A 19,950-nucleotide genomic window follows, 5' to 3' on the forward strand; every position below is an offset into this window, starting at 1 on the left:
GTTATATACCAATATGAGGGCTCCTACATCTATGCGTGGTCCTCTTGCCTCTTCAGGGTCCTTTCAACTCCCAAGAGCCTCAACAACCACCCATTGCCCACTGGACCCCAAAGACATACATTCTTTGTATTTCTTCACTGCACTTGGAAACTCAAGCCCACATTCTGCCCAACTTCAGTCAGAATACGCTAGAGGTGTGGGGAGCTCTGCCTGGCCCACCAAAATGGGAGTAGCTCCTTTAGGTAGAGTAGGAAGGAATTTGAGCAAAGGTCTGGGAGAATTGGGAGCCCAGAGACTTGGTAGGAAAAAAAAAGTCACCAGGCGCTACAGTACAGAGACGGTCCAGTTCCAACATTGCTGCGTGTCCTGGCCGCTCCCTCCTCTCTCCTTCCTCCCCTCCCCTCCCCCAGCTCCTTCCCCCACTCCAACTTCATCTCTCCGGCAGCCCCACCCTCTGACCCCGCCCATCCGCGGGGCCGCAGCGACCCCCAGCGGTCGTGTTTTCCAGGCATCCGCCCGCCCGGGACAGAGTTAAAGTGGGAGGCCCCTAGATTGGTCCCCTCCCGTTCAGTCCCGGGCCGCGCCTGGGTCCCCTCCCTCCTACCCACTCGGCGCCCGCACCTCGGGCCGTCAGGACCCGAGCTGTCCTCGGAAGTACCCAGACGTCCTCTCCAAGCCAGGTAAGCTTCTTTTTATGGTGTCCAGCCAGGACACCCGGGGAAAGGGGGAACAGGATTCGGGAGCTGCACCTCAGGAGTCTAGGGTGAGCACAGTTCTCCCCAAACCAGACAGTCCAGCCCCAGGTTCTAGTCTCCTGGTGCCCCCTAGGCCTCTGTCCCATAGGGCCCAGTTGGGGTGCAGGCTTCTTCTTCCTCCGGATTCCACAGCTTTCTGCTGATCCCCGATGGACCAGATGCCCCCTACTTCCCAGTCCTCGGAGTGCCTGGCATCTGGTCAGACCTATGGCCATTTCTAGCAGATCTGAGTTATCTCCCAAGGGTTAAGGAACCGAAATCGCCTCAGTGGGAACGAACACACGCTGTGACTTGAACCTGGACGCGGGTTCACTGTTGGCTTCTCTGCAGGCCCCAGGGAAAGGTAGTCGTTGTGGGGAAGGAAGAGAACAGCCACTTAAACTAGTTCCTCAGATGGACTTCAAGGGTACTCTGTGGGCAGCAGAGAAGGCAGTCTCAGATCCCACCGGTGGGCAAGCCAGGAATCATAAGATGGGGGTGGACCCAGCTTTAATAATGTCTGTGACTCTTGGCTCTATACTACCCCTGGGACACCCTTGGGCACTCAATCCCACAGCATGGTGGGCAACCTCAGAGACCCCTCTCCTATAGACAGCAACATAGCCCCTTGTGAAGCCTGGGTATTCCGGGGGGGTGTTCCCATGCTCCCCTGAGGACATGAAGCCAAATGCCACAGAGGAACGAGGTACCTACAAGGGACATTTAAGGTCCAGATTAAGTTACTGGGTTCCCCCCCCCAACTAAATAGTTCTAGCTTCAAAGCAAGCAAACGCATAGCAAGAAAAAAAGAAAGGGGGCATTTGGGGCTTTATCTCACAAAGACTGGAGGTAACACAGGCGTCTGGGGTCCCTTAGACCGAATCAGTAGGGCCAGTCTCTGGGCCTGGACCTAGGGTCCCAGGGAACAGGTAGTACCAGACGGGAGGGGTTGAGCATGGGGCTTTAGAGCATCCATTCTGAGAGTTGCGCATCAGTCTTGGGGACAGTGAGTTTCCCCCCAATGAAATGGTTTCGGGGAGTCAGCACAGACCTTGGAAGAAGCGGTCAAGACTGCTGCCACTTGGGCAGCTCGTGAGCTGACGGAGGGTTCCTTCCTGTGCAGCAGTGATTGCCAGCAAATCCAGTCAGCTCTTCTTTGGGGAGGCCTCTAAGCAGGTCTCTCAGCAGGGCACGGGAAGCTCTGGGCGTCGGGGGTTCTCTGAAACGATTCTCAGAATCCAGGATGAGAAGGGACTGCAGATTTGCATAGGCGCTGGCACAAGATGCCTGTCACATCCACCCTCCTAGAGGTGGTTCTGCCTTCTCCTCTCAGAATAAGGTCAGACTTAGAAGCACCCACCAGTTTCAGCTAGCAGACTCTAGATAGACCGTTCACGGCCCGAAGCACTAGATTAAGACAGTACTGGCAACGTGGTTTCTAGAATACAGATGGTGTGAGTTTGGAGTTGTTTCTTCCTTTTGCACGGTTCCACATTCCCATTAGCCAGCCTTGTTGTGTTTCTTTTGCCTACTCATGAAGTCTTAAGAATCTAGAGAAGCCCCACAAACAGTCAGGGAGTGTGGGGTACTGCACTTGAGCAAGCCTAGGAATCCAGCCTCTCTCCTCAATATGTGCTGGCCCATACTGTGGACAGCATCTCCATGGGTGCCCAGCAGAGACGCTAGCTAGACATGGGGTAGCTTCCTAGTCCATGCGGCAGTGAAATGGCTCAGGAGCGGGGAGCTCAGTTCTGAGCGGCCCTGGTTCCGCTCATTGCCTGTCACCCACCAGAGAAGCCGGGTAGAGCACATGTGGTCTGCTCACTGCCAGTCTGCCCATTGTGGTGCACAATGCTTTAGGTTTGCTCTACCTCAGTTTGACAACATTACCTGACCACCGGCCACTTGCAGGGTTACTGTGATTTATAATTTTCCCCTATTCCTAATAGATGTTCTTTAAAAACAAAAACAACGTCAGCAAAACCTACTTGGGTATGTGGTGAGACCCTGGAGAGGGAGGGAAAGAACTAAATCTCTCCTCTCCCCCTCTCCTCCTCTCTCTCTCTCTCTCTCTCTCTCTCTCTCTCTCTCTCTCTCTCTCTCTCCCCCTCCCCCTCCCTCTCCCTCTCCCTCTCCCTCTCCCTCCCTCCCCCTCTCTCTATATATATCTGTGTGTGTGTGTGTAGATAGATAGATGGTGGATGGATAGATAGATAGATAGATAGATAGATAGATAGATAGATAGATAGATAGATAGATAGATAGATAGATAGATGAGATATCATAAAGATGGACCCAGAAATGGAAGAGCTCTGTTATTTGGAAATTCTGTTTACAATTTTTGGAGACGCCTCGAAGGTTTTGACATCAACTTCACCAGCTTACAGTCTGGTCAGCTGTGCACAGGGTCCCAAATTGCTTGTCATTTTATGATTGGTTGGTTTCATGCGCTCTCTCTCTCTCTCTCTCTCTCTCTCTCTCTCTGTGTGTGTGTATGTGTGTGTGTATGTGTGTGTATGTGTCTGTGTGTGTCTGTGTGTCTCTGTGTGTGTCTGTGTGTCTGTGTGTGTGGTGTGTGTGTATGTGTGTGTGTGTGTGCACGTGTGTGTGCGTGTACACGTGAACACTCAAGCACTTGGGCGCGAACCTAAGTTTCAGCCTACTTGTGCATGCTAGGCAAGTGCTCTGCCACTGACCACACCCCCAACCCTGTGCTGTAGTTGTTCATATTAATTAGGTGTATCGAAATGGTTATTAGGTTTCAACGTTCAGGTACAATTAATCTGTTTTCTTCAAAAAGTTTTTTTGTTGGTTTATCCAAATTCTTGTGTTTTCTAAGAATCGGGCTTCACTTCCTCCTAGACTCCCTCCATTTTTTTTTCCTAATTTGTGCCTCGTGTGTCCTCTCTTCATCTCCTCTGTTCTCTAACAGCCATGGGTTTACTCTGCTGTGCCTTCTCTCGTCCCTTCGGTTGTAGGAGGTTGCTGGTCTGAGCTCTTTGGTCTTGGTCTTGGTCTTGGTCTTGGAGTCAGCTCTCCCAGCTGTGTGCTTCCCCTTTTTGGAAATGGTTTTGCTATGTTTTAGAAATTTATTAGTTTTTAGGCATTTTAAGTGTTTTCTTATTTCCCTTGTATTTTTTTTAACTTGTTGTCTTAAGAGCATGGTATTTAATTTCCACAAGGCTAGGGTTTCCCAGTTTCCTCCTGTTAATAACATCTAACTTGGCTCTACTGGGATCTAAGATGTTCCTTAGCGTGTCTGCCTTGGCAAAGCTATTGACCTGGACATTTTTGTATCTCTCATTGCTGCAACTCTCTTCCCCTCTCAATGAAGTGACTTCCCAAGCACTTCAAGGGCTGGAATTTCATTCTCTGCTTTATTTTTCTCTGTCTCTATGTTGGAGTCATACATTCGAAAGCAGTGATGCGGCCAGAGGAAACCGGAAAGTTGCTACATGTGCCCATGGAGGGTTGGCTCAGAAAGAGCCCTGGAAGACCCCACACTTACACTTACACTTCAAGCCGGTTGGTTCTTGTCACAGAGGCTGTCTGTAGCCATCAGGGTCAAAAATTGAAACCTTAAATCGTCACGGAGGCAGACATTCTGGGTTCCAGAGTGACTCCATTATTAGACTCCAGTCTTTGATTTTCAGCAAACCATCAAAAAGAATGTGACATCATCCAGAAGAGAATGGCAATGGGAGATAAAAGAATTGGCATATATATATATATACACATATATATACATATATATACACACACATATATATAAGTAGATAGATAGATAGCAGTAGATATATATCAGTAGACATATATATCAATATCAGTAGATATATATCAGTAGAGATATATTTAAGTAGAAATATATATCAGTGTGTATATTTATCTATGAATCAGTAGATTTATAGATAAGTAGATATCTATAAATCAGTAGATTTGTACATCAGTATATATATAAATCTACTATGTATATATGTTAGGTACACACACACACACACACACACACACACACACACACCACACACACACACATGTATATGAAGAAGATGGGGTAGATAGCTGACTCAGTGGTGCAGTGCTTGGCTAATAAAGGGAAGAAATAAATCAGTAGACCCTGCGTACGAGAACAGCCCATTGGTAGGCCGACTAGACAAAGACTTTAAAAGAGTCATCTTTGAAATGCTTAAAGAGCTAATGGAGCATAGGAAGGAAGTCGGGAAATAATTTATGGATAAAATGAAAGTGTCAGTGAAGTGCCAGGAAAAAAAAAGACTAACTAAAAATAGCCCAAAATATCTGAAAAGTAGGGACTTGAAGTGGAAAATCTTACTAGAGAGAGTCTGAGGCATATTTGAGAAACCAGAAGAGAGGATCGGTGAACTCAAGATAGAATGAGGAAAACTGTCAAGTCTGGAGTCCAGAGGCAGAGGGCTAAGATAGTCAAAGTGATGAAGGCAAACTAGTATCAACCAAGACCTAGCAGACAGTCCCTGAAAGTAAAGGAGAAACAAAGACATTACTGGGTCAACAAAAGCTAAGCGTGTTCATCATCATGAGCCTCTGCCCTGAGACGAGTGTTAAAGGAAATCCTGAGGGTTAACATGGAGGATAATGGACAATATCTAAAAGCCATAAGAAAACACCAGTATCTCAGAAAAGGAAAACACATTGGCAACTGTTAAAAGCTAGTGTTACTGTAACAATGGAGGGTAACTGGTTTTTCTTTTCTACATGATTTGGAAAGCTAATCTGTCTTAAAGAAAAACAATTACTTGTCTAAGAGCTAGTGTTACTGTTTTGATGTGTAATCTCAAAGTTTCTTTGCTATAGAATTTAAGACATGGATATATTAAAATATTGGCTATGAGGATGGAGAGATGGCTCAGTGGTTAAGAGCATTGGCTGCTCTTCCAGAGGACCCAGATTCCATTCCCAGCAACCACATAGCAGCTCATTACAGCCTGTAACTCCAGTTCCAGGGGATTGAACACCCTCTTCTGGCCTCCAGAGGTACCAGGCACATGCGTGGTGCACATATATCTTTGCAGGCAAAATACCCATCCACATAAAGTAAAAAATAAATTAAAAATGTGAATGTATATAAGTTATGTTTTTAAATGATATGTGGCCAGCCTTCTGTATTCCCTTTTCCCACATCCATAAATACAATCACAGATTAAAAATTAAGCTGTGCCTGTACTGAATATTTACAGACCTTTTCTCCCTGTTGGTGTCTTTTCTTTTTTTTCTTTTTTTCTTTTTTTTTCGGAGCTGGGGACCGAACCCAGGGCCTTGCGCCTGCTAGGCAAGCGCTCTACCACTGAGCTAAACCCCCAACCCCGACACATTTTTATATAGACTTTCCATTGTGGTTGGCATTAACAGCAACATAGAGATAATTTCAGGTATACACAAAGATATGCAGAAGCTACGTACCAAGAGTATATTATTTTATAGAAGACAGTTAAGCATCAGATTTTTGTGTAAATAGAAGGTCCTGGAGCCAAATACTGAGATCTGAGAAGCACTTACATGAGAATGGAGTTTTAAAAATTACATGTGTATGTGTATTTGTATGTGTGTGTGCATGTGTGTGTGTGGTATATATGTGTGTGGGGTATATGTGTATGTTTGTGTATATGTGTGTATGTATGTGTGTGCATGTGTGTGTATGTGTGTGCATGGGTGTGTATGTGTGTGCATTGTGCATGTGTGTGTATGTGTGTGTGCATGTGTGTGTATATGTGTGTGCATGTGTATTTATGTGAGTGTGTATGTATGTGCATGTGAGTGCAGGTGCCCAGAAAAGAGCATTAGATCCTCTGGAGCTGGTTTACGGAAAGTTGTGAGCCACCCAACATAGATGCTTGGGTTTCCTTGCAAGGGCAGGTACACCTTCTTAACACCAAGCAGTCTCTGCAGTCCTGGGATGAAGTTTTATGATATTGGTAACTGAAAGGGGTGGGGACAGAGATATTAAAGGTGGAGAAATTTTATGTCATTAAATTGGTACACATTCAAATAGTTACGATTTTAGGAACAGTGTTCTCAGTAACCACCAAGAAAAAGCAAGCAAATTCCAAAGAAATGACATTTTGCTACGAAAGATCCACCAGACACACATATAGATAGTTATTTGAAAAATTGGGAACATGGATGTGCGTGGCATAGAGGAAATGGATGCAAAAAATGGGGGACACCCTTTGTCTGTGATTTCTTTTAACGAAATTGGATTAAACTCTGCAATTGCCAGACAGAGATGGGCAGAGTGGGCTCTAGAGAAAACAACACAGCCCCACTTCATGCTCCTTGCGAGAGACTCACTTTAGATCTGAAGAGGAAAAAAACAAACAGATTAACAGTGCCTTAATGAGAAAAGATACAAAGATGCAAACAGCCAGAGGGAGAAGGGTTAGCTATGTTAACATCAGACAAAGCAGAGCTTAACATTTAAAAATAGAGAAACAGAGAAGGGCATTGTATATCAGAAGGAGGCTGGATACCCTATGGGTATCATGGTTCTAGGATTATACCCACTCAGAAATAGTCCATCAAAACACTTGTGATTTTAGTTTTGGCTTATAAGATAGGGCCTTTTTCTGTAGCTCAGGCTTGCCTCGAACTCTGGAGCCTCCCGCCTCCACCCCCCCCCCCCGTGTGCTGAGATCACAAACATAGACCTCGCCTTAGCAGCGGCACAACACCGTCCAGCATGATTTGTTGTGAGAAGACTACATTAGCATAGGAGTACCAGGAGGTGAAAAATGGAGGTTATCTTGGAACAACTGAGGCTGTCTCTATAATTGCCAATGAATTTTTTTCCTTTAGGTGTTTCCTGGAGTTTGCTGTTGTCTTTGTTTTTCTCTCTATACAGATAGTTTTAGAATTCTTATTACATGTTAGATTTCCCAACTAGTAGACTTAGCATACTTCACATGGCCATGCCTAATTAATTCTGTTTTCCTGGTGATAAGGGGCATTCATGATCTTCAACACAAGATCCTTCTGTCAATTCTTTGTTTCTCCTGAGGCTACCTGTCTTTTCAGTTATGGTCTGTATGCTTACATTGCTCTCCACAGTCTGTTCTCTGTCCTTTGGATGTTCTTACCATCTGTATCAACAATTGCTCAGGTATAATTTATCTCATCTTTTTGGAATGAGACTTAATTAGTTTGAGACAGGATCTTGCTATGTAGCCCAGCTGGTCTTGAACTCATGGCTCCGGTCTCAGATGTTCAAATGCTAGGATTACAAGTGTGCATGTGTCCTACCTGATTTCTTCCATCCTTAATATTGAATACACTGTTCACTGACCCCACCCATTTTTCAACTATAATAATGGAACATCTGAAATCTGGAGTACTTTCTCTGACTGATGAAATTTCCCAGATAACAGATTGGGACAGAGTCCCTCCAGGAGCACAATCACCCTCACTCTAGAGTATTATATCACTTCTTGTCTAGTGGTCTTGTTGTGCCCACAAAGGGCTGCCCTCAATCTGCCGGCATCTGATGGGAAGTCATACTAAAAATCACTGTCTGACTAGACCTGACTCCACTCAGTCCATACCAATGCCCCACGTGAAGGGGAGCCAAGCTACAGGGTTGGGGGAGACATTCCCAGAGTCCCGCACTGAGTCTGCCTGAGTGAAAGGGCATGCTTCTCCTTCCTTCTGTCCCCAATGAAGATCCTAGAGCAGGATGTGTGAAGAGACACTTCTCCCTGGTGTCCCCAACACACACAAATGGGCCCATCTATGTGTACCCTGGCTTCAGAGAACAGAGAAGAGCTGAATGCCTATATCCAGCCTTGAGCTGAGCTCTGCAGACAATAGAGAGTTGGAGAAGCATGGTTCCCCAGTGGGTGGAGGGGGGCATGGAAGTGCCTATTCCTCAAAGGATTTCAAGCTACGTGCATCCCAACCCAGAAGGGCAGTGATGTCTGTTGGGGGTAGGAGTGTCTATAATGGCCCCTCCTTATTGCAGGACATCAGGGCACATGACTACTACCAAGATGCTCCAGGGTCCTTTTTCTGTGCTCCTGCTTGGGGGGCTCTTGGGGGTCCTCCATGCCCAGCAGCAGGAAGCCATCTCACCTGATATCTCTACCACTGACAGGAACAACAACTGTCCAGGTACTTGGATGGGAGAGAGCGGTACTCATGGGGTAAGGGTGGGCTCACATCATAGCCCTCACTGGGCAAGCCCTGATGGGTCCAATGTCTGCCCTGTCCCCCACCTCCAGAGAAGGCTGACTGCCCAGTCAACGTGTACTTCGTGTTGGACACCTCGGAGAGCGTGGCCATGCAGTCCCCCACAGACAGCCTGCTTTATCACATGCAGCAGTTCGTACCACAGTTTATCAGCCAGCTGCAGAACGAGTTCTACCTGGAGCAGGTGGCCCTGAGCTGGCGCTACGGCGGCCTACACTTCTCTGACCAGGTGGAGGTGTTCAGCCCACCAGGCAGCGACCGGGCCTCCTTCACTAAGAGCCTACAAGGCATCCGCTCCTTCCGCAGGGGCACCTTCACTGACTGCGCCTTGGCCAACATGACCCAGCAGATCCGGCAGCACGTAGGCCGGGGTGTGGTCAACTTTGCTGTGGTCATCACCGATGGCCATGTCACAGGCAATCCCTGTGGGGGCATCAAAATGCAGGCTGAGCGTGCCCGAGAGGAGGGCATCCGGCTCTTTGCCGTGGCCCCCAATAGGAACCTAAATGAACAAGGTCTGCGGGACATCGCCAACACCCCACATGAGCTATACCGAAACAACTATGCCACCATGCGACCTGACTCTACTGAGATTGACCAGGACACCATCAACCGCATCATCAAGGTCATGGTGAGCATCCATGGTTCAGGAAGAGGTGTAAGGATATTGCCCACCCAGCAACGTGGCAGTAGTCAGAGTTCCGGGTCTCTGTGAAGGAGGGGGATTTACGGTCAAGTCCTTTCATGTCCATGGTCCCCACCTAGACTCAGAAGGTGACATACAGATCCCTAAGCCCAGGCTAATCTGAATCTCTCTGTTTCCTACAGAAACATGAAGCCTACGGAGAGGTAAGTCGCCTTGTCACCTCAGCACAACGTATGTTACCTGGTCACAACCAACCATTGACCCAGCGGAGGACCAACGCCCTACTCCTGGTTGAGCAGAGCAGAGCAGCAGCAGAATTGAAGTCCACTTGCTCTGTTTGGCCTGAATCTCTTGAGCTTAGATGAAACTCCAGTTTCGTCCCCAGTCAAACCCAGGCTATTTAGTTCCTCCCCGGGGCAGGAGGGAGGCTGGTATAGCGCGCTCTCTACCAACCACATGACCTCTGAAGAAACTGAGTCATGTACCAGACAGGGGGTCTTTATCCAACTCAGACTAGAAACCAGCCTACAGCCTTGGAAGGTGCTGTGTCCCTGTGGGTAAGGGGACCAGGTACCCAAAGTCCCTCCCTTCCCCTTCTGTGGAAAAATCCAACCTAGAACAGCTACTTAAAAGAATGGCAAATCGGTCCCCACAATATAAATGGTGCCCAGCTGTGACGAGAGCTCATGGGTTCTTTTAACAGTCTGTCATTGTTTAACTCAGCCTCACTTATCCAGAATGTTTAACTCAGCCTCGCTTATCCAGAATGCTTAACCAGCCTCGCTTACCCAGAATGTGGCTAGATGATTTAACTGTATGGGTGTTTGGAAACTTCCTCTGAGAGTCCCAAGGTTATACCTGTCCCCAGTCCATACCCAGCTGGGGACTTGTCCTACCCCCTGACCTGCTGTCTATCCACCTCATTTCAGTGCTACAAGGTGAGCTGCCTGGAGATTCCTGGACCCCACGGACCCAAGGGTTACCGAGGACAGAAGGTAAGATGCCTGGAGACTGCATGGCCTATTTTTCAGGAAGTCCCTGTGTGAATTCCACATTGAAGGCCAGCTGTCTGTGGGTGGCCTCAGCGCTTCCAAACTTGAAGAAACTAAACTTCCAATTGTTTCCGTTTCCTTTCGAATGATATTTTGAGAGAAGTAAGAAATGTTTAAAAACGATTAAGACACGCCACTTAAAATACGTTTGTGAAGTAAGCAAGCACGCCCACGTGGGGAAATAGTGCACCCAATACATTTCTGTCAATGGTGTGGTTGCCAATTAACATGAGGCATCCCTTGGAGGCTGACTTAGTTCTAGGCTTTAAGGAAGTTCTGCTCGGAATGGTTGCCTGGTGTTTTTCTAACAGAGCTGTGTAAAATAAATCCTTTCCAACTCCACTTCCACGGTGTCTCAAACTAAGGATGCGCGTGTCAGGAACCAGAGGATAGGAAGAAACTGAGACCAGTCACGTGAAGTGGCTTTTGCCAGTGCAGTGAGGGTTTGTACAGCGGTGGGCGGCCGGTGAGATGTCTCCTGGCCACGAGAATTCCCACCCTGTGATAACTGGGAATGGATTTGCCACTCAGAGCTACCTTACCCATACAGTGGAGCAGTGACCCGGGCGCTGGGAGGCGGATGCCACAGGGTCTTCAGGGCAGAGCACAGCTGAGACCCACCAGGATGTCTGTGCCCTCGTTCTGCTTGATCTCCCCCCTCCTCTCTCTTGTACCTCATGGTTTTTTCCTTCTCCTCCATCCTTTTGCATTTAAAGGGAAAGAAAATTAATAAGCAAGTGCATTTATTTAGTAAGGCTCTGATACAGGTTTAAAACTTTAATTCCTAGGGAGTCTAATGTTAGGTGGTTTCCTGAAGCCCTGATCTTCCTAGTCCCTTCAATCCACATCTTATCCATGCCCATCCCATTCATGAGGAATTCGTGGCCCTGTGAGTGCCTGGCTGAAAACCTCAGCTGTGGTCTGGGCTGTGGCACAGAGGTTGAGGCGCCAGCATCCCCAGCTGAGAAGCTGCTCTGCCCATTTTTAGTGTAGCGTCATGGAAAGCTGTCTATCAGGGTTCAGAGAAAACGAGTCGTTAGAGCCTGGTGGGGGCTACCGGGACCCTCTGGGGAAACTGATCCCATTCCAAAATGTTCTCGCCTGGGGAGGGACCAACAGCTTTTGCCGTATAACCTCTCTCAGGAGATGACAGGGTTCCCATGCCTCAGTTTACCCTTCTCCCCATCCTCTACTTTTAGGGTGCCAAGGGCAACATGGGTGAACCAGGAGAGCCTGGACAGAAAGGACGACAGGTAAGGTCCCCACATGGCCTCTGGCCCCTGACCCCTGGACTTGACCCCCCAACCACTCTCCCTGCAGCCAGGGCTGGAATCACGCCTAAGGGTCTTTGTTCCTTCTTCACAGGGAGACCCTGGCATTGAAGGCCCCATTGGATTCCCAGGACCCAAGGCAAGTTCTCTACCCAGGACTGGGATGGGGGAAGGGAAAGGGAGGGAGTTTGGGGCAGTTCCCCTTGGGGGGTATTCACAGCCCAGCCCCAGTTGCCCAAGAAGAGCAGCACCTCTACCGTTTGAAGGTCACCCCAAAACTATGTATCCAGCCTGAACCCCCCTCCTCTGTCAAACCCACTTGTGACTCCCAGACATGATGCAGCCACTGTGTACGCCCTCGATGCTGGGTCTTGGCTGCTCTCCACGTCTGTCTATCTAGGGCTTCCTTGCACCTGCTGACATGCACTCGGTGACACTCTTGTCTTCTCCTTCTGCCCTCAGGGTGTGCCTGGCTTCAAGGGAGAGAAGGTAAGTCGCAATGTTGCACAGGATGTGGAGAGCCACTCCGTCCACCAGAGAGCACAACAGCCTGTCGGGCGGGTCTCACGCTTTGGGCTGAGTATCTTCATTTGCACCCCGGTGTCTGTGAAGCTTGGGGCCTCAACCAACCCTTTGCTTTCCTCCTGCACAGGGTGAATTCGGATCAGATGGTCGGAAGGTAAGCCTGAAAGGATGAGTGTGCCCTGCCCTGCCCTGCCGCTCAGAAAGAACGAGGATCCAGGACTAACCAACCCTTTTTTTCTTTCTTCTCCAGGGAGCGCCGGGTCTAGCAGGCAAGAACGGAACAGATGGACAGAAGGTAGTCACCAGCCCCACCCCAGCTGCCAGACACCGCTGTGCCTGCCCCATGCACATAATTATAGTCACACAGATATAGACATATAAACATATACACACACGCGTGGTGAGGACATTTCACGCCCGTGCATCTGTCCTAGTCCTGGGATTCTGTCTCCACGGAGACAGAATGAAGAAGCCAAATGGGAATCACCTCACCTTCCTGTGCTCTCTCTAGGGTGCAGATGTCATTGTCATACAAGGGCCTAAGCGGTGCTGTCACTGACTTGCATGAACCCCAGATCTATACTCTGATATCCCATCTTCTCCTTTCAGGGCAAACTGGGCCGTATTGGGCCTCCTGGCTGCAAGGGAGACCCGGGAAGTCGGGTGAGTAACTTCTCCATCCTTTCTGCCTAGCCCCTGAGAGGTCATTCGGGGAACATGGCTACCAGGCAGAGTTGGGAGCGAATCTTCAGATTCTCTCTTCTGCCCAACCTCTCCCTGCTTGACCCTCACCCATGTCTGTAGTTCCGCTAGTCTTGGGGTCCCCACCCATCATCCTTAGCCTATGAGCCAACACTTGGACATGTATGAGGTCCCAACCCATCCCCCCTCAGCTTGTGAGCCAACCCTGGGACACGTAAGGCTGCCAGACCAAATGAAGCTCATGGCCCTGGGCTGGGAAGTTCTGAATCTTTGATAACGAGGCTTGGGCATAACTCTTCTTGAGCCAGAATCTCACAGCCAGATTGAGTAACGGTTCTGGGGGTCCCTGCTCCGTGTCCTTGTTCCTGGCTCGAGGGGAGCACAGCCCATCTGTGGCAGCACTAAGCAGGGACTCAGACGGCCTAACAGCCTCTCTCACCTCCCACAGGGCCCCGATGGATACCCTGGAGAAGCTGGAAGCCCGGGAGAGCAAGGAGACCAGGGTGCCAAGGTAAGGGCTTGGCCAGATGCAGCTTTAGAGAACGGGCTGGGTCATCACCCTCAGGAATCCCTGCATTGGGGGCTCCCTGTGTCAGCTTTGATTAGGGTGAGGGGATATCCAGGCTGTGAAGCCTAGCAGGAAGGTCCCAGCCTCACTCACTATTCAAGAGCAGGTCACATGCACCACAGTTTGTCCACCTCCCCTTCCAAGCTCGCAGAGACCTATTCCTTGAGATCCTGGTGACCTTTGGCCCTTGGTAGCCCTAGTCCTTTAGCCACAGGGTAGGCAGGCTTCCCCTAGGAACCCAGACTTGAGATGTCTCTGTCCCTTTTCCCTTGATCCCCTGCCTTAGGCCCATCCCATTCTGACCAGTCCCTCACAGAGGGCTCCTTTCCCAGAGAGTCCCACAGACTTTACTCTGGGCTCATGGGTTGGTCTTTCGGGCAAGGTCTCCTCCTGTGGCCTGGAATCCCGTGTGCTCTAAGAACATAGGAGAATATAGATGATTCGTCTCACCATCCATAAGCAAAACTGATGTTATCCCTGACCCTTCCAGGGGGACTCTGGCCGCCCAGGACGCAGGGGACCACCAGGAAATCCTGGAGACAAAGGAAGCAAGGTGAGTCCCTGACCTGCTCACTGCCCTTGCCCAAGATACCATCCACACTGTCCTATGTCCTCACACATGTGGAGAGGGATGGGGAGACTGGCTAAGAGGGCCATCGTGCACATTCCTTGGCCACAAGCCCGGCCATGCTGAGTTGTCCCTGCCTTACACAGGGATACCAAGGCAACAACGGAGCTCCCGGAAGTCCAGGAGTGAAAGGAGGCAAGGGAGGGCCTGGCCCCCGTGGACCAAAAGGAGAGCCTGTGAGTTTATCCTGCAACCACACGCCCTACACCTCGGTCAAACCAGGCCCCTGCTTCAGACTCCTCTGTGGCACCACCTTGAGGAGAGGCCATGGACAAATGGCACTGGGGAAATGCAGAGCTCTCTCTTCCCAACCAGCCCTTCCCCTAACCTCCCTTCAAGGCTTCCCCAGGGCTGAACTCGGGGTAGGGAACCCCTTCCCAGGGCTAATCCTTAGAAGAGACGGTCTGAGGAGGCCCAGTCAGGGAGGGAGCAGGAATGATCATGCTGACAGTCCACGCCGCGTCCCAGTCACTGGCCAGCCTGACCAGAAGCACCTACACACCTTAGTCTTTGACTGGGACAGAGCAGCAGTAGGGGGATAGAGACACAGCCTCAGAGGGATATCAGAAGGGACTACCAGACTCAGGGTCCCAAGGGAGAGCAGGATCAGAGGTGGTCCACATGACCCTCCCAGCAGTGACGTTTCTCCTTCACCCAGGGACGCAGGGGAGATCCTGGGACCAAGGGCGGCCCGGGCAGTGATGGTCCAAAGGGGGAGAAGGTAAGTTGTTCTAAGGAGCAAAGGGTTCTGCTCTAGGATCTCTCCATAAAGCTGATGGGCTGAAGAAAACTCTGAGGTCTTATCATTGACGGGGTGGGGGTGGGGGGTCCTTGTACTGTCTGAGAAGGTAAGCCTCAGACAGGCCCCCACTCCCAGCTGCCCCTGAGGCTTCTGGAAGGGCACCACCCATCTTATTGCATGTTGGGTACAATGACAGAGGCTGCACACTGCCTCATCTTTGTAGCATCCCCACTGCCCACATAGGCTCCCACTGCCACAGCTCCCAAGGACGGTGATGAAGGAGCCTTCCTCTGAGCTGGTTAGGGTCCCTACCACAGAGTGGTTTCAGCAGGGCTGAGGGTCTGGAGAGTATGACCATTCTGACATTACCACTCCCATACCGATGTCTGTCCTGAGGGGCTGAATAACTTGTTTCTCTAACCCTATCCTCAAACACACACACACACACACACACACACACACACACACACACACACACACACACACACACACACACACACAAATACTACTGCTTCTGGAAGGTTCAGAATTGCTGCTTGGCCCAAACCTCACCAGACCCTGTCTTCTCACAGGGAGACCCTGGTCCTGAGGGGCCACGAGGCCTGGCTGGAGAAATCGGCAGTAAAGGAGCCAAGGTAGGTTTGGCAGAAGGTGGCAGATGCCAGGGCGGAGGGCTACACCCAGGACAGGAGGTGGCAAAGACTGGAGTGGAGGAGGCTACACCCAGAACAGGAAGGGTGTGGAGGGAGGGAGCTGGAGGGATCTGTGCTCAGTACAACCTGCCTCACTAAACCTTCTCACAGACCCAGCCGAGGCAGGACCACTACAGGGTGGCCCAGCCTGGACCCCACCACCCACAGGGCGGATGTCAGGACTCTGTGGGTACAGCATTAGGCCACAGCATCCCATCCTCTTACCCTCTTCTTTCTTTGCAGGGAGACAGAGGTTTGCCTGGACCCAGAGGCCCCCAGGGAGCTCTTGGGGAGCCAGGGAAGCAGGTCTGTATGGGGACGCTTGAAGTCTTAAGGCCATGAGAGCACCCTGTCCTCAGGTTCCCACTCACCCTTTATCCTGTTCTCAAACTCTAACCATTTTCTACCCTGCCCTCCACTCCTCCCACGTGTTCCCTACCTTGGAACTCTTCCCCTAACCCTGTCAGCTCCCTACCCTGCCCCTTACCCCACCCGCTCCTCACCTGCCCCCTGACCTCCCCCTTCCACACTCTCCAGCCCTCCACCCACTCCCCACTCCACCCCAGACCCCCTACCCACTCCCCATCCTACCCTTGCCTACCTTTCCCAGTCCCTAGCCCCAGGCAAAGCGGTGGCCCTGCTGCTAAGACCTGCCGTCTTCTCAGAGCTGGTCAAATCAAGCTAGGGTTATCGCCATTTCAGAGGACCAGGCCAGCTCTGACTCCTCTCTTGCCCTCAGGGATCTCGGGGAGACCCTGGGGATGCTGGGCCTCGAGGAGATTCAGGACAGCCGGGCCCCAAGGTATGTCCCTTCCTCTTGGCAATATGGGATGGGGTCCGAGGCAGCTGCCTGAGGAGGTGCCCACCAAGAGCGTGGCAGGAAAAGCTTGGGACCCTGGAGGAGAGAAGCCTCCCTTGAACCTCCTATTCCCAGCTCCTAATGAGATTGGCTGGGGTAGCGATGCTGGGCCTCTCGAGCATGGAGAGCAGTAGCAGACTGTGCAGCCTACTTCTGCCCTCTCCAGCAATGACCTGCTGGGAAAGATGGCAGGGTCCTGAGGGATGGACAGCCATATGGGTACTGCATGGTCCCTGTGGCTTCTCTAGTGTGTGTCATTGTTCACATGCACTCCAGTCCAGAGGTAGGCAAGCAAGGCTAGGCTCGCCCTACCCTACACCAAACACCCTGCACTATTTGGATTCTTCCTTCTCATCAGCCATTCCGACTAACGCAACCTTCCCCTTCAGGGAGATCCTGGAAGGCCTGGATTCAGCTACCCAGGACCCCGAGGGACACCCGTAAGTCCAGCATGGGACAAGAACTCCCAGGAAAAGCCTGCAGAGGAGGGGCAAGGCTTTGAAGTTCCTCGATGTGGGACTAGGAATAGGGATGGGATGGGGGTCACCTGTCACTTGGTGCAAAGGTAGATCCAGCCAGCACCAGGAGATGCCAGGGGTCGGACATAACCCAGGTTTGACTCAGCATGGCTCAGTATGTATGGGTTCAGTGGCCTTTACCTGAGGTGTGTGTGAGCTCCTATATGAATGCTGATTATCTGAGACATCGTGAGGGGGTGGTCTTAGCTGCGAGGTGGGCCTCTCTGCCTGTCGCAGACTTGGGGTCTGGGACTGTGCAACCTCTCAGACCTTTGTTTGCTTCACAGGGTGAAAAAGGCGAGCCCGGCCCACCAGGCCCTGAGGTACTTAGAGGTCTTATCCCAATCAGCCTTTTCCTGCTAGGGGTTGTAGACGTCCTGCATGCCTTGTCCACTGTGGGAGTCATCTTTGGGCCATTTCCTTGCTCCAGGACTGGCCACATGGCCCCTGGCTGGGCTTGAGGTCAAGGTAGCTCCTGTGTTGTGTCCTTTTCCAAACAAAACCCAAGGCTTTCCTGAAAATGCCCAGCATCCTTAACAGATGCTCAACTATGCAAAGGGTTTCTGTGGCGCCTCTGAATCCCCGAGGAAGGTCTTGTCGTGTGGGACAGGGGTGTGCATACCACCCATCACCCACGGCTAATGTGTGTCCTGTGTCACAGGGAGGCCGAGGAGACTTTGGTCTGAAAGGAGCACCCGGACAGAAGGGAGAAAAAGGAGAACCAGTGAGTGTCACCGTCCTATGCCCTGGGCAATGGGCTGGCCCATGACAAGAGCCTAAGATCACTGGAGACACACCCAGCCTGCCTGGCACCAGCCCCTTGAAGGGAATGTCAGGCCCAGAAAGCCTCCTCTGTGCTTTCACACCGCCCTCAGCCAGCACCTCCTGTTGGCTCCGTGGCACAGGCTAGACCCTTATCATGTTCATGTCTAGGTCCCTGGCACCATCGGGTATACTGATGGTGATGTGGGTGCATGAAGAACAGAGAGGGTCAGACAACTTATATAAGGGTGGAGAGCAGAGGTGGTGGGTGGACAGACGGGTGGGGTTGGCAGTTCACTGAAGGGATGGTAGGTGGGTGGACAGGTAATAAATAGGCAGGCAGATCGGGCACATGAGAATGCCCAGATGGCCATTGGATGTCTCCATGTAAGCTATCCCAGCATTATCTTTGATGTTCTTCAGTGGCCTCCTCCTCCTCCTCCTCCTCCTCCTCCTCCTCCTCCTCCTCCTCCTCCTCCTCCTCTCCTCTCCTCTCCTCCTCTCCTTCTCCTCTCCTTCTCCTTCTTCTCCTTCTCCTTCTCCTCCCTCCTCCCTCCTCCCTCTCCCTCCTCCCTCCCCCTCCTCACTCTCCTTCTTCCCTCTCCCTCTCCATCTCCCTCTCCATCTCCTTCTCTGTCTCTCCATCTCTTTCTGTTCTTTCCACTCCTTTTCTCTTCGTTTTGATTTCTCTTTCCTTGTTTCTTTATTTCTTTCCTTGTTTCTCTCTCTCTCTCTCTCTCTCTCTCTCTCTCTCTCTCTCTCTCTCTCTCTCTCTCTCTCCCCACATGTCTCTGATAGTGTCTGCTCATCACCCGAGGGTAGTGCTAGACTTGGGATGAAGCAGGTGATGCAGTGCTTTGTGCCCACTCTGCTCCCAGCAGAGACGGGGATCCATACTCCTATGGAGCAGAGGGACCTCCCAGAACTATACTGAGCCTACTTCCTTGTTTCTCCTCAGGCTGATCCTGGTCCCCCTGGTGAACCTGGCCCTCGGGGGCCAAGAGGAATCCCAGGACCTGAGGTAAACCCAGCTCTGTTCCTTTAGCCCACAGCTCCCGAACCAGCCAGGCTAATGTATGTGAATCCTCCTGGTTCTGCCCTTATGGGCCCATGGGCCAGTATGTACTGGGTGATGGTACCAGGTGAAATCGGACTCAAGCCTCACCTCTTACTGTGGTCCTTTGTCCCCAGGGAGAACCCGGTCCTCCAGGAGATCCTGGTCTCACGGTAAGTGTCACCTATTGTGGAACCCTGTTTACGAGTGTCCTTCTCTCTTAAAAAGTCAAAGACCAAGAGCGTTGGGTACTGAGGGTTAGCCAGGGCAAAGTCAGAGAATGAGCTCAGAGGGGCCAAGGTAGTAGCCTGGGGTCAAAGGTTGAAGTCAACAGGCTGGATGTTAGCAGAGACAAGGATGTTAGCAGAATCAAGGTTGGCAAGAGTTAAGTCCAGTTCAGCAGGCAAAGTCAGCAGTGGTCAAGTTGGTAAGGACAGGGACAGAGGAAAAGGGTCCTTGGATGTAGTTGGCATGGGTAAGGTCAAAGGGCAAAGTTGAAGATGTGTGTATCAAGTCCTATTCTATATGTGGGCATGGACATCAGTAGACACGGGGTGAGGGACTCCTGTGGAAGCCCTGAGGAAATGGCAGGTGTGCCCCGCCTAAGTGCACCCATGGGGGTTGTGTTTCAGGAATGTGACGTCATGACCTATGTGAGGGAGACCTGTGGGTGCTGTGGTGAGTTGGCCTAGCACGTCGGGATGTGTGCGTGGCTGCCGCCGGAGGGACGGATCACTCACGGTATCTCTGGCCCTGTACCCTAAGTGTCCTCACACTCTCCGCTCACTAATGTTGTCACCCTGCACGCCCTTCCAGACTGTGAGAAGCGCTGCGGCGCCCTGGATGTGGTCTTCGTCATCGACAGCTCTGAGAGTATTGGCTACACCAACTTCACCTTGGAGAAGAACTTTGTCATCAATGTGGTCAACAGGCTGGGCGCCATTGCCAAGGACCCCAAGTCTGAAACGGGTCAGTGAGAACCT

General features: G+C 51.0%; 1 protein-coding gene across 1 annotated transcript in view; it reads left to right on the top strand.

Annotated features, from left to right (window-relative positions):
* The first annotated feature begins 544 nt into the window (after nucleotides 1-544).
* Nucleotides 545-19,950, top strand: part of Col6a2 (collagen type VI alpha 2 chain) — a 28,071-nt gene continuing 8,665 nt past the window's right edge. The window contains exons 1-25 of the mRNA XM_032911041.1: nucleotides 545-680; nucleotides 8,722-8,870; nucleotides 8,981-9,579; nucleotides 9,777-9,797; nucleotides 10,524-10,589; nucleotides 11,846-11,899; nucleotides 12,012-12,056; nucleotides 12,380-12,406; nucleotides 12,570-12,596; nucleotides 12,693-12,737; nucleotides 13,052-13,105; nucleotides 13,593-13,655; nucleotides 14,203-14,265; nucleotides 14,427-14,516; nucleotides 14,999-15,061; nucleotides 15,655-15,717; nucleotides 16,018-16,080; nucleotides 16,514-16,576; nucleotides 17,023-17,073; nucleotides 17,439-17,474; nucleotides 17,813-17,875; nucleotides 18,872-18,934; nucleotides 19,105-19,140; nucleotides 19,600-19,645; nucleotides 19,784-19,936. Coding sequence (XP_032766932.1) covers nucleotides 8,735-8,870; nucleotides 8,981-9,579; nucleotides 9,777-9,797; nucleotides 10,524-10,589; nucleotides 11,846-11,899; nucleotides 12,012-12,056; nucleotides 12,380-12,406; nucleotides 12,570-12,596; nucleotides 12,693-12,737; nucleotides 13,052-13,105; nucleotides 13,593-13,655; nucleotides 14,203-14,265; nucleotides 14,427-14,516; nucleotides 14,999-15,061; nucleotides 15,655-15,717; nucleotides 16,018-16,080; nucleotides 16,514-16,576; nucleotides 17,023-17,073; nucleotides 17,439-17,474; nucleotides 17,813-17,875; nucleotides 18,872-18,934; nucleotides 19,105-19,140; nucleotides 19,600-19,645; nucleotides 19,784-19,936 — 1,990 coding nt within the window. The 5' untranslated portion in view covers nucleotides 545-680; nucleotides 8,722-8,734. The remainder of the gene's footprint in view (nucleotides 681-8,721; nucleotides 8,871-8,980; nucleotides 9,580-9,776; nucleotides 9,798-10,523; nucleotides 10,590-11,845; nucleotides 11,900-12,011; nucleotides 12,057-12,379; nucleotides 12,407-12,569; nucleotides 12,597-12,692; nucleotides 12,738-13,051; nucleotides 13,106-13,592; nucleotides 13,656-14,202; nucleotides 14,266-14,426; nucleotides 14,517-14,998; nucleotides 15,062-15,654; nucleotides 15,718-16,017; nucleotides 16,081-16,513; nucleotides 16,577-17,022; nucleotides 17,074-17,438; nucleotides 17,475-17,812; nucleotides 17,876-18,871; nucleotides 18,935-19,104; nucleotides 19,141-19,599; nucleotides 19,646-19,783; nucleotides 19,937-19,950) is intronic.

The sequence above is a fragment of the Rattus rattus genome, chromosome 8 (genome assembly GCF_011064425.1).
Source record: "Rattus rattus isolate New Zealand chromosome 8, Rrattus_CSIRO_v1, whole genome shotgun sequence".
Taxonomy (NCBI): Eukaryota; Metazoa; Chordata; class Mammalia; order Rodentia; family Muridae; genus Rattus; species Rattus rattus.